This window comes from Mastomys coucha, unplaced genomic scaffold (genome assembly GCF_008632895.1).
Source record: "Mastomys coucha isolate ucsf_1 unplaced genomic scaffold, UCSF_Mcou_1 pScaffold5, whole genome shotgun sequence".
Classification (NCBI taxonomy): domain Eukaryota; kingdom Metazoa; phylum Chordata; class Mammalia; order Rodentia; family Muridae; genus Mastomys; species Mastomys coucha.
The window spans coordinates 55,035,770-55,048,131 of record NW_022196911.1 but is presented as its reverse complement, the minus strand read 5'-3'; the positions used below and the strand labels follow the sequence as shown (position 1 = coordinate 55,048,131).

The following is a 12,362-nucleotide window of genomic DNA, read 5'->3' as shown; positions in this document are numbered from 1 at the left end:
AAAAAAATCAAAGATAGAATGAGAAAAAACAGTGTCAGTCTAGACTTGGGGAGACTGGAAACCCGAGGAATTGCTTAGGATTTTTTTCAGCTTTAGGAGAATTCAAACCCTTCCTAATGTTATACTTTTGACTCGGGAAACTTTCCAGCCCTTAGCTGTTAGTTCTCAGGCACTGTGTATGTCCAGAAATGAGCACAACCTCAAATACAGGAGGGTTTCTGGTGGTTAGATAAAAGCACCGTTCCCCATCCTCCAAAAGGAGTAATTTCCCTTGCCTCTGGAAGAAGGTACGGTTCTCCATTGACTTGTACCTTCCGGAAGTGGCGATGGAGCCGTGTCGGAAGTATGTAGCTAGGTTTAAAAAAAAAAATGTTCAGCTATTCTAAGTAAAAGTGGGCGCAGAAATTTTGTGCTTAAGTACTTTTCCTTCCTTTCTTCACTATTTCCATTTCACCTAAGGCGAGATTTCACAAGTGCCCTACGCTGAAAGGCGAGGGAGCGGAGCTAACTTCCGGCAACTAGCGGAACTGTTTCCATGGAGACAGGAGGAGCCTCAGCCAGGTAAGATCTCGCGGCGCTTGGCCGGCGGAAGTGACACAACCTCCCTCCAGGCTTTAGTGGGTCGCCGGGCCCCTCCTCCTAGAGCGGCCGCCTTTTCCCGCGCGAGCTACCTCGGTCGCTTGGGCCACCAGCGGGGAAACATGGCGTCTGCTCTGGAGCAGTTCGTGAACAGTGTCCGACAGCTCTCAGCTCAAGGTGAGGCCTGGGCCGCAGGGCTGGCCCTGGCACCTGTGGGGATGTTGGGACCGCCCTTAGCTCTAGCCTCTCCTCCTGGACCTGCCCAGGCCTTGGTACTTAGGGTGGGATCGCACGGCCGTGCGGAGCACTCCTCGTGCTGTCGTGCGCCGTAGTCCCTTGCTGTCCGTCGCCTTCCCCTGTCTCGGGCCCTGGAGACTTTCCTTCCCCTCCCCCTTCACCCTCCCCCCTAGTTTGGGCCCCAGCCACGGTGCGCCGCTTGACAGTTTGGGGGCGTGACTTCCGGTAGGGGCATTCTGGAGCGCCCATTGGTCCCTTGGCCATCACTGGTTTTCGGTGATTGGTGTAGCATCCCCTACCGGTCTGGCCACCCCCTGGACCAGGCCTCTCTAGCGGCTGCAGGGGAATCTTTTCTAGGCTCCTTGGCTCAAAGACTTGAGTCTTGGCTGGGCAGCAGCGCACGCTCGGAATCCTCCGCCCCTATTTTGGTCCTATCGAGCTCTAAGGGAGCCTTCAGTAGTCGGACTACATTTCTAGGGCGTACAGTTGTTACTTTATTTTCCCCCTCCTTAATTTGTATACCTTCTGGTCCATTCATCTCACCACTTGAACACAATCTTGAGCCAGAACAATGTGATTTGTCCTTAATAGAGTTAAGGGAGTTGAGTGGAGAAAACATGTAAAAATGCTTTTGACATCTGGGAATTCTGTGAGGTCAGGTTCATTTCTTCATTTGTAGAAAAGAGAGGTTTGAGGTGTGTCTGGGGAGTTGTAAGGTTTAAATGATGAAACCATGCAAAATAAATAGTAATTCTCGTTTTCCTTATTAGTGATAGACTTAAGCTCACAGGTCAATAACATACTTGTGAGTGGTTTTTTTCTTTAAATAAACCATTCATCTCTACCGTACAAGTAGGATTAGTTAAGTAAAGAGTGAACATAGGAGTGCACTCCTTTAATCCCATAGCTCTGGTGGCAGAGGTAAGTGGATCTCTTGAGTTCAAGGCCAGCAAGCACTACACAGTGAGACCCTTATCTCTAAATAAGTTAATTAAGTGGGGCTGGAGAACAGCTCTCAGCATATACTAACTACTCTTTCAGAGGACCTGAGTTCAGTTCCTAGCATTGTTAGTGGACACTCAACCACTTGTAACACCAGCTTCAAGGGATCCAAAACCCAACACCCGCTTCAGTCTCCTTGAGCACCTTCACTTACGTGCATATAACCACATACAGATACAACAAAATTAAAACTACTCAAAGCTAATTATAGCACAGCCATACAAATGGATTCCTGTGCAGCTGTGGGAAGGAAAGTGCATATATATTTTGTGAACTGAAAAGGAGTCTGAGGTCATCATTAATAGCAGACAGATGCTTAATAGTGTACGCAACACAGTGCCATCTGTGTGAATAGACTACATGCATACATGGGTGAGTATTCCTATATATGTGGACCGTCTTTAGAAGGATCCTTAAGGCATTTGTTGGCAACACTGGGTTGCTTCTGAGAAAAGAATGAGGACAGCTGGAGTATGGAATCTGGATGGGAGAGGTTTCTGTTCAGTTTATAGACACCCTCTGTAAACATGCACTCGTGCTTTTGTTTGCTTTGGAGTTGGGGTCTCACTGTGTAATCCTGGCTGGCTTGGAGTTTACAGAGACCCACCTGCCTTTGCCTCCTAGCCACATTATAACACTATTAAATGGAACTTTTTTTTTTTTAAAAGCGATTTGGAGATTAATCCAAGGAACTATTGCTTAGCTTTGGGTGTAGACCCTTACACGTGCATTTACTTTGAACTACCTAGTCCCCACAGTCCCTTGTAGTACATTGAGGGCACAGAAGAGGTAGATAGTGGGTCCTGGGGAATGGAGGATGGTGAGGGCAGAGAGAAGACCTAAGTTATTGAGTGACTGGGAGGTGAGTCAGTAGGAACCAGTTATTAAGTTGGCTCTAGAAACTGAGCTGGAGTGTTTAGATTTCTTAAAGCCTTTGGTGTAATTTGATTTAGCTTGCATAATATGAAGTAGAATTTGGAATAAAGATACATATCATTTAGCAGATATACCAAGCAGTCCATACAAAAAGTGGTGATGTTCCGAATTAAGACATGAAAGGGAAAGGAGTGGAACTGAGGAACTTATGGCATAACTTAAGTCCTGTTTGGTTCTGAGAAAAACGGTGACAGTGACATGTAGACTTCTGGCTTTACAAACTGCAGACGTTTTCCAGAGGGAATTGGAAGGTCTACTGTTTCCTCTGACTAGTTTTGAGGCAGGGGCAAATTGTTTGTTCCTGTCCTAGTCTTAGAGGAAGACATAAGATCATCTAAGCATTTGAGAAGGAAGTCTGGTTAGAATTCTTTAGTTGGCTTAGTACCCTAACTGAATGCTAGTGTTCTGTTTTGCAGGGCAAATGACTCAGCTTTGTGAACTCATCAACAAGAGTGGAGAACTCCTTGCGAAGAACTTGTCCCACCTGGACACTGTGCTTGGAGCTTTAGATGTTCAAGAACACTCTTTGGGTGTCCTTGCTGTTCTGTAAGGGGCATTTTTTTTTCTTTTATAGGTTTATGCTTGTTACATTCTGTGTTTTCTAGTGTGTGTGCATGTGTTCCAGCAATTCGCTACTTATTATTGTATTTTGTTCAGTTCCATGCCTTTTGTTTGTTTGGAAACAGGATCTGTCTGTAGTCCTGGCTGTCCTGGAACTCACATTGTAGACCAGGTTGACCTCACACTAAAGATCCACCTGCCTCTGCCTCTGAGTGCTGGGATTAAAGGTATGCACTACTACACCTGATATCAGTTTTATAATTTTTTGATTTTATTAATTCTATGTGTATGAGTATTTCTCTTGCATGTATCCATGTGTACCACATGCATTTCTGGTGTGCTCAAAAGTCAGAAGAGGGTGTTGGATTCCCTTGAAACTGGAGTTATGAGTGGTTGTGAGCCACCATATGGGTACTGGATCCTAACCTAGGCTCTCTGAAAGAGGAACAAGTTCTCTTAACTGCAGAGTGAATTTTATCATTTTGATTCATTGTATTATGTATGTACAAATTTAAAATTTAAAAATTTTTGTTGTTGTTTTTTAGGATTTATTTATTTATTTTATGTATATATGAGTACACTATAGCTGTCTTCAGACATACCAGAAGAGGGCATCAGATTTCATTACAGATGGTTGTGAGCCACCATGTAGTTGCTGGAAATTGAACTCAGAACCTTTGGTAGAGCATTCAATGCTCTTAACTGCTGAACCATCTCTCCAGCCCTTGTTTTTTAGGACAGGGTTTTTTAGGACAGGGTTTCTCTGTGTAGCCCTGGCTGTTCTCAACCAGGCTGGTTTAAGATATTTTTTAAAATTTATATGTTTGTGTTGTGTGGTGCCCTAGGAGGACAGAAGAGGAGCTGGAGTCAGGCAGCTGTGAGCCAGCTGACCTGGGTGTTGGGAACTGAACCGAGGTCCTTTGCAAGAACGTATTCTTAATTGCTGAGCCATCTTGCTCCTTGGAAATTTCCTTTAAAAAAATAGCTAGGCATTATAATTTGCATTTATCTCAGTATTATCTTCATGTGATCCAGAGGCTTGGCCATGTTTTCTAACTTAGAAAGCAAATATGTAATATAATAGAGTAGGGTGTGGTGGACTGTAGTTAGTGATGTATCTTCTTATAGCTTGGCACAGATTTTCAAATCTATTTTAACTGGAGTTCTTGTAACAATGTCTCAACAGAATTTGTTTTGCTGTACTATATGTAGAGCATATAAATGGGGATGTTGTCATGGCATTTAACATAATAAACATCTGGCCCTAGTCACACTAGGAATTCTAAGACAAAGGTGTATTTTTTTTCTTACTAATATGAAAGAGCAGATAGTATGTGTATTTTATATATACATATATGTCACATGGGATGTATGTGAAGACATACTTTTTACATGTATTTATTTGTGTGTGTCTATATCTACATGCAAAGGTCAGAGACAGCTTGTGGGGATTGATTCTTTCCTACCATGTGGGTTTCAGGGATCAACCTCAAGTCATCAACCTTGGTCATAAGCACCTGTGAGCCAGTTCCCTGGCTCAGAAAGCTTTTCTTTTTTTTCCCTCTGAGACAGGATTTCAGTATTTAACACAGGCTAGTCCTGGACTCACCATCTTCCTGCCTTAGCCTCCCCAGTGCTAATGCCTGCAGCTATGAAAACATCTGATACTATAGAGTGTCTTACCATTGTATGTTAGTTATGTGCAAATGTTGCATGGAAAGAGCCTGGACCATGTGTCTGAAGCCTTGTTTCAATCCATGTTCTTTCACTTAAAGAGTGTGGAGCCCCGAAGTGCTGCTTTTTTAGATTGTTGACTTGTGAAATTGTTTCTGGCACATCTTCATAATTACAAAGTAAAAAGTAACATTGTTAAGTAGTGCTGTGTAGATCAGCAGTCCTCAACCTTCCTGATGCTGGGACCCTTTAATACGGGTCCTGATGACCCCCAGCCATAAAGCTTTTTTCCTTGCTACTTCATAACTATAATTTTGCTACTGTTATGAATCATAATATTTTTAGAGATGGAGGTTTGCCAAAGGGTAGACTCCCACAGATTGAGAACTGCTGGTGTAGATGAAAGTAGGCGAACTAAAAGATGGAGGAGAATCCATCATTTTTCTTGAAATTAATTTCAGTAGTTATTGTTTTTAAAGATCACAACAGGGCTGGAAAGATGGCTCAGTGACTTAAGAGCACTGGACTGCTCTTCCAGAGGTCCTGAGTTGAATTCTCAGCAGCTACATGGTGCTCACAAACCATCTGTAATGGGTTCTGATGCCTTCTTCTGGTGCCACAGTGTACTCACCTACATAACATAAATAAATAATTCTTAAAAAAAAAAGGGGGGGACTAGTGAGACGGCTCAGCGGGTAAGAGTACTGACTACTCTTCCGAAGGTCCTGAGTTCAAATCCTAGCAACCACAGGGTAGCTCACAACCACCCGTAATGAGATCTGACGCCCTCTTCTGGTGCATCTGAAGACAGCTACAGTATACTTATTTAAATCTTTGGCCGGGCAGTGGTGGTGCACACCTTTAATCCCAGCACTTAGGAGGCAAAGACAGGCAGATTTCTGTTCTACAGAGTGAGTTCCAGGACAGCCAGGGCTATACAGAGAAACCCTGTCTCAAAAAAAAAAAAAAAAAAAAAAAAAAAAAAAAAAAAAAAAGAAAGAAAGAAAGAAAGAAAAGAGACATTCTATTAAAAAAAAAAAAATCACAACATTTGCTTTAATGCAGTGTTCTAGTGTGGCAGCTTTCTCTCCTGAGATTCTCTGCAAGCCCTCCTGAAGTATCTCCTGGCAGCTGATGGCACTGTCTGCTCTCAGTCAGGATGGGTCATCTGAGTGCTCCCTGTTATATCTTCCCCCTCCTTGTTTTGTCTGTCAGCTGGTTCTTTCGGTATTCCAGGTAGAAATCCAACCGACCACAGCATCTTGAACCTAAGCTGCTGCCTTAGCCTCCCACTACATCCCCACTCTTTGCTTTATTTGAGTACATTCTACCCCAAACAGGAAAAGCAACAGATTCTTCTTTTAAAAAATGCTTATTTTGTTTGTATATAGAGATGCATACGTGTCCCACATATATAGAAGTTAGAGGACAACTTGCTAGAGTTGGTTTCCTTCCAACATGTTACTCTTGGGGACCAAACTCAGGTTGTGCTGTCCTAGAACTCACTCTGTAGACCAGGCTGGTCTCGAACTCAGAAATCTGCCTGCCTCTGCCTTCTAAGTGCTGGGATTAAAGGCATGCGCCACCACTGCTTGGCTCTCACTGAGCCATCTCACCAGCCCAAGCAACTGATTCTTAACTGAATAAATGTCCTGAGCACACTGGGGTTAAAAAAAAAAGAAGAGGGCTGGAGAGATGGCTCAGCTGTTGAGAGCACTGACTGCTCTTCTGAAGGTCCTGAGTTCAAATCCCAGCAACCACATGGTGGCTCACAACCTTCCGTAAAGAGATCTGACACCTTCTTCTGGTGTGTCTGAAGATAGCTACTTACACAAGATAATAAATAAATCTTTAAAAAAAAAAAAAAGAAAGAAAGAAAAAGAAGCTGGGCATGCTAATGCACACCTTCAATCCAGGCACTTGGGAGGCAGAGGCAGGCAAAGTCTTTGTGAGTTCCAGGCTACCCTGGTCTACATTAGTGAGTTCTAGGACACACAGGGCTATGTAAAGAGACTCTGTCTCAAAAAACAAAAAAGTTTTTATTCTGAATGTTGTCCTCTTACAAGCATATTTTCCTTAACCTCTATTTATATCTTTGTTTTGTACTGTAAAGGGAAAAGAAAGAGAAAAAACAGGAGAAAAAAAAAAAAAGAAACAGGCCAGGAAAATTTGGTGGACTCTGGTGAAACTTGATTTTAAAAAAAGATAATTTTTTTTATTGTGTATGAATATTTTGACTGTATGTGTATATGTGTACCATATGTGTACTTGGTTCTTGTGGAAATGAAAAGATTGTATCAGATCTCCCTAAAAATGAAGTTGCAGTTGTAAGCCACCATGTAGGTGCTGGGAATTGAACCCAGGTCTTTTTCAAGAGCAATAAGTGCTCCTAACCACTGAGCCATCTCTCTAGCCCTGCAGCAGTTAGTTTCAGAGGCAGGATGGACGTGAAACTTACGTTGTTTCTATTCTTTACTGTATGATATAGAAGGTTATTGATTCTTTTCTCCCCATTCTAGGTTTGTGAAGTTCTCAATGCCCAGTGTCCCTGACTTCGAGACACTGTTCTCACAGGTTCAGCTTTTCATTAGTACTTGTAATGGCGAGCACATTCGATATGCAACAGATACGTGTAAGCTAATACTATTTTTTTCTTTTCCTGAATATATTTTCCTTTGCAGTGTTTATATTTTCAATATTTTGTTATTGTTTTTGTTATTGTTGTATCTAGTTGCTGGGCTTTGCCATCAGCTAACAAATGCACTTGTGGAAAGAAAACAGGTAAGAAATATTCAAGTTATTTAAGTTTTGTTACAATGTGTGTTTGACTGACAAACTAGTCTAGAAAAGGCTAGGTTCAGTACTTAGCATCCCAGTACGTAAACATGTGTGCTTTCTTGAAAGCAGCCTTTGGCTACATGGGAGGCCCCAGGAGGTAACTGGTAGCGATGGTTGGTTTTTTGTTTTTTGTTTTTGTTGTTGTTGTTTTTTCTGAGACATGGTTTCTCTGTGTAGCCCTGGCTGTCCTGGAACTCACTCTGTAGACCAGGCTGGCCTCAAACTCAGAAATTGGCCTGCCTCTGCCTCCCATGTGCTGGGATTAAAGGCTTGCGCCACCACTACCTGGCTGCAGTGGTTGTTTTGAAACTGCAAGTCTGGACTGGAGGTATGGCTCAGAGAGCAGTTGCTTGGCATGTGTGAAGTACTTGGTTCCATGCCCGCACTGAAAGAAGAAAAAAACTGAAAAACTACCAGTGCCTTTATGTTACAATGATGCTATTTCTTGTTTTTTCCTTTTAACTTGTAATTACAGTGATTTCACCTTATAGGATGCTGAAAGGATCATCTGATGATGTCTTATGTGCTCTTGACTTATATTCTCCCAGGGTTAGTGTTTCATGGCAGTTGTTTCTTCCCTCCCCCACTGTTGGAAAGTAATTGTAGCTATGTTCTCCTCATCCTAACTGTTTCAGTGGGTGCTTTCTGCATTCTCATGTACATCACAGTGAATATGGTCAGCACCTGGAAATGGATGTTGAGAAAATGCTCGACAAAATCACAGTCTGGCCAGATATGGCCAGGTAGATGATTGATGTTCTCTGTAGAAAGAGCAGACAGTAGAGCGTAGGTGGATACACTGATGGTTCTCTTTAGTTCTTTGTCACCTGGACAGGTTCTTAGACTCTGCCTTTGATGATGCTGACACAAATGATAGTTAGTGTGTTTCTTTTTGTTTGGAAGTGAAAGGAAGGAGGATGAAAGCAGGAGGAGTCTTGGTATTCTTTAGGAGCTAAATAATTTGGTTAAAAGCTGTGGGGCTGAAGAGATTGTTCAGTGTTTAAGAGCACTGCTGAGGGCATCAGACCCTCATCTAGTACAGAGACATACATGCGGACAGAACATTTTTCTTTCTTTTTTTTTTTTTTTAAATTCTAACACTTGAAATATAGAGGAGGAGGTTTATGAGTTCAAGGTCATCTTTGGCTACATGTCTAGTTCAAGATTAAACTGAGCTACATGATACCCTGTGTCTTACCATGGCCAAGGCAACTTTTATAAGGACAATATTTAATTGGGGCTGGCTTGCAGGTTCAGAGGTTCAATCCATTATCATCAAGGTGGGAGCATGGCAGTGTCTAGGCAGGCATGGTACAGGCAGAGCTAAGAGTTCTGCATCTTCATCTGAAGGCTACTAGCAGAATACTGACTTCCAGGCAGCTAGGATTAGGGTCCCATATCCACAGTGACAAACTTATTCCAACAAGGCCATACCTACTCTAACAGGGCCATACCTTCTAATAGTGCCACTCCCTGGGCCGAGCATCTACAAACCATCACACCCTGTCTCAGGATGGGAGATACTACTGACTCTCCCTGAGTATTGAGAAGAGAGCTATTACCAGCCTCTTCTTTATTGAAAGAGCTGTTAGCCTGGTGGTGGTAGTGCATGCCTTTAATCCTAGCACTTGGGAAGCAGAGGCAGGCGGATCTCTGTAAGTTGGAGGCCAGCCTGGTCTACAGAGTGAGTTCTAGGACAGCCAAGCTACACAGAAAAACTTTATCTCTGAGAACCCATCCCCCCCAAAAAAAAGAAAAAAAGCTATACAGTTATGTAGGTGTTTTATAACTTCATCCTCTGGTCTTCAGAGAGCTAGGCTTCACTTGAGGCTGAGTAATGTTGTTTATAATTGGGGGCAGGCACATTTGCTTATGAAATGTGGTTACAGAGTCAGTGGCTGTTTACTCTTTCGGGCTAATACTCCGCTGTGAAAAATGCCAGCACCATCATCCACAAGCTTAGCTTCTAAGCTACAGCACTAATTTGTGGTAAATGATGCAGAAAAATTCTCTTTGTTTAAGGAATAGGAAAGTACTCTAGTTTTGTATGCATATGTGTGCATGTGTGTGCACATGCAATATATGTGGAGGTCACGGGCTGACATTGGGTATCTTCTTCATTCACTCTCTGCCTTGTTTTTGAGACAGAGTCTCTGACAAACCTGGAGGTCTTTGGTTGTCTAGACCCTCTAGCCAGCAAGCCAGAGGGATCCTCTGTGTCTGGCTCTTCAGTCCTGGAATGCTGGGTGCACACTGCCACATCTGCTTGTACATGGGCTCTGAACTCAGATCCTTGTACTTACGTGGCAGCACTCCACCCACTGAGCCATCTCTGTAGCCTCAAGAAAGCAATACGGTTTATCAGTGATAGTCATTGTATAAGGAAAAAAAAGGTTTTGATTTAAAGTATGATACTGAAATTATCTAAGTATTCCAAGAAACATACTAAACCATTTGTGACTAAATAGACGCAGACATTTCCTGACATAGTATGGAAAGCTTATTGCTATGTAAGGAACCTATCAATTAGTGTTGTTTTTTATTTGTAAGTGACAACATAAGATCCAATGTGCTGCCAACTTTGAGAACTTATCTGAAAGAGATGTCATTTCTGACAGCCCCTTCGAGGAATTGGCATCCTTAAGCAAGCCATAGACAAGATGCAGATGAATACCAACCAGCTGACCTCAGTACATGCTGACCTCTGCCAGGTACGAACGGGGCCACAGTATGTGAGCCACATGCTCAGGGGTGGGAGGCTGTTCATGGGCTTCCCAACAACAAATTGGGTGGAGGGAGGTGGTGCTGTAGGGGTTGAGATGTATAGAGTGGGGTTTACAATGGCATCATTGTGATAGTCGTATATTTTTGAAATTTAAGTCAGTTTCTGTTTAATAAATCATGGAACTTAAGAGTAAAAACATAGGCAACTTTTTATGTCTTAAAACATTATTCACTTATTTATCTTATGCTTAGTAGTTCAAAGTCCAAAAGACTCCCAAAAGCAGGGATTATATGATATTGTGTCCCTTACTGTTGCCAGAAGCAGTTCCGTTCAGAGAAAACCCATGTTAGTACTTCTTGTGAATTTCTTCTACAGATACTTTGCACATACAAGCAAGTGTGTGTGTGTGTGTGTGTGTGTGTGTGTGTGTGTACCTTTTCTTTAAAAAAACAAAGCCCCAAAATCCTTAAATCCCAATAAATTGATGTGAGTTTCATGTGTCTTACTTGTTCCTGTTTAATGCATCTTAGAGGTGAGTTTGATCTTTATTATGCTACACCATATTCTGAAATATGACCATGTCATACTGGAGCTAGACTGTGGAGTGGTTTGTGTAGACCTTGGACATCTGTTCCATCATTCATCTTTTTTTTTTTTTTTTTTTTTTGGTTTTTCGAGACAGGGTTTCTCTGTATAGCTCTGGCTGTCCTGGAACTCACTCTGTAGACCAGGCTGGCCTCGAACTCAGAAATCCACCTGCCTCTGCCTCCCAAGTGCTGGGATTAAAGGCATGCACCACCAATGCCTGGCTCCATCATTCATCTTTTATAGTGCTTTTCTGACATCGATAGCATATACTTAATTTTATTTTTACTTCATTATTATTATTGTTGTATATTTGTTTGGGTTTTGTTTTTGTTTTTGTTTTTTGAGACAGGGTTTCTCTGTATAGCCCTGGCTGTCCTGGAACTCACTCTGTAGACCAGGCTGGCCTCGAACTGAGAAATCTGCCTGCCTCTGCCTCCCAAGTGCTAGGATTAAAGGCATGCACCACCACCGCCTGGCCTTGGTTGATTTTTTGTTGTTGTTTTTTGTTTGTTTGTTTTGAGATAGCCCTAGCAGTTCTGGAACTCCTGTAGATAGACCAGTCTGGCCTCAGACTCACAGAGATCTGCCTCCAAGTGCTGGGATTAAAGGCATGCATACAGTACAATGCCTGGTTCTACCTAATTTTTTTTAATTCACTTTTCATCCCGATCGCTGCCATTACACCTAATTTTAAAACGGGCTGTGGGTGAGTCTGCAGACGTCACTGCTACACAGGTTACCTCATGTGCGTGCTCTTGTGCTTGCACTTGCACGCTTTTTTATATATTTACTTGAAAGTTTCAGTTTGTGAAAGAGTTAATTTAAAAAAAAAAACCTTTACTTTTGATCTCACCATCCTGGTCTAATTTGTACTTTTGTTTTGAGTTTTTGTTTGTTTTTGGTTTTTCCTTAAGAGAGGATCTCTTTGTTTAGTTCTGACTGTTCAGGAACCAGCTCTGAAAATGAAGCTGGCCTAGAACTCAGAGATCACCCACATCAGGCAGCCTCCCATCGCTGCGACTAAGGGTGCAGGTACCAAGCCCTGCCTGACACTGTCTGGTTTTGTTTCACTGGGCCAGTGAATTGAAAGTGGACACTTTTGTTCACTTATCCAGAAACTCCTGAGTGCTGGGTGGGTACTGTACTGTGTCTGTAGAACTCTGATTTTCAGTTCATCTGTGGTTTGCTCTACCTTAGTGTGAGTTTTTAGCCTTTTTTTTTT

General features: G+C 42.5%; 1 protein-coding gene across 2 annotated transcripts in view; it reads left to right on the top strand.

Annotated features, from left to right (window-relative positions):
- Positions 1-582: 582 nt before the first annotated feature.
- Positions 583-12,362, top strand: part of Cops3 (COP9 signalosome subunit 3) — a 23,704-nt gene continuing 11,924 nt past the window's right edge. The window contains exons 1-5 of one of the 2 annotated variants that reach the window (XM_031350893.1): positions 583-756; positions 3,171-3,300; positions 7,509-7,621; positions 7,721-7,770; positions 10,446-10,538. In XM_031350893.1, the coding sequence (XP_031206753.1) occupies positions 702-756; positions 3,171-3,300; positions 7,509-7,621; positions 7,721-7,770; positions 10,446-10,538 (441 nt within the window). In that variant the 5' untranslated portion in view covers positions 583-701. Of the gene's footprint in view, positions 757-3,170; positions 3,301-7,508; positions 7,622-7,720; positions 7,771-10,377; positions 10,539-12,362 lie in introns of those variants that run through there. The other variant, XM_031350894.1, reaches the window with a different exon arrangement.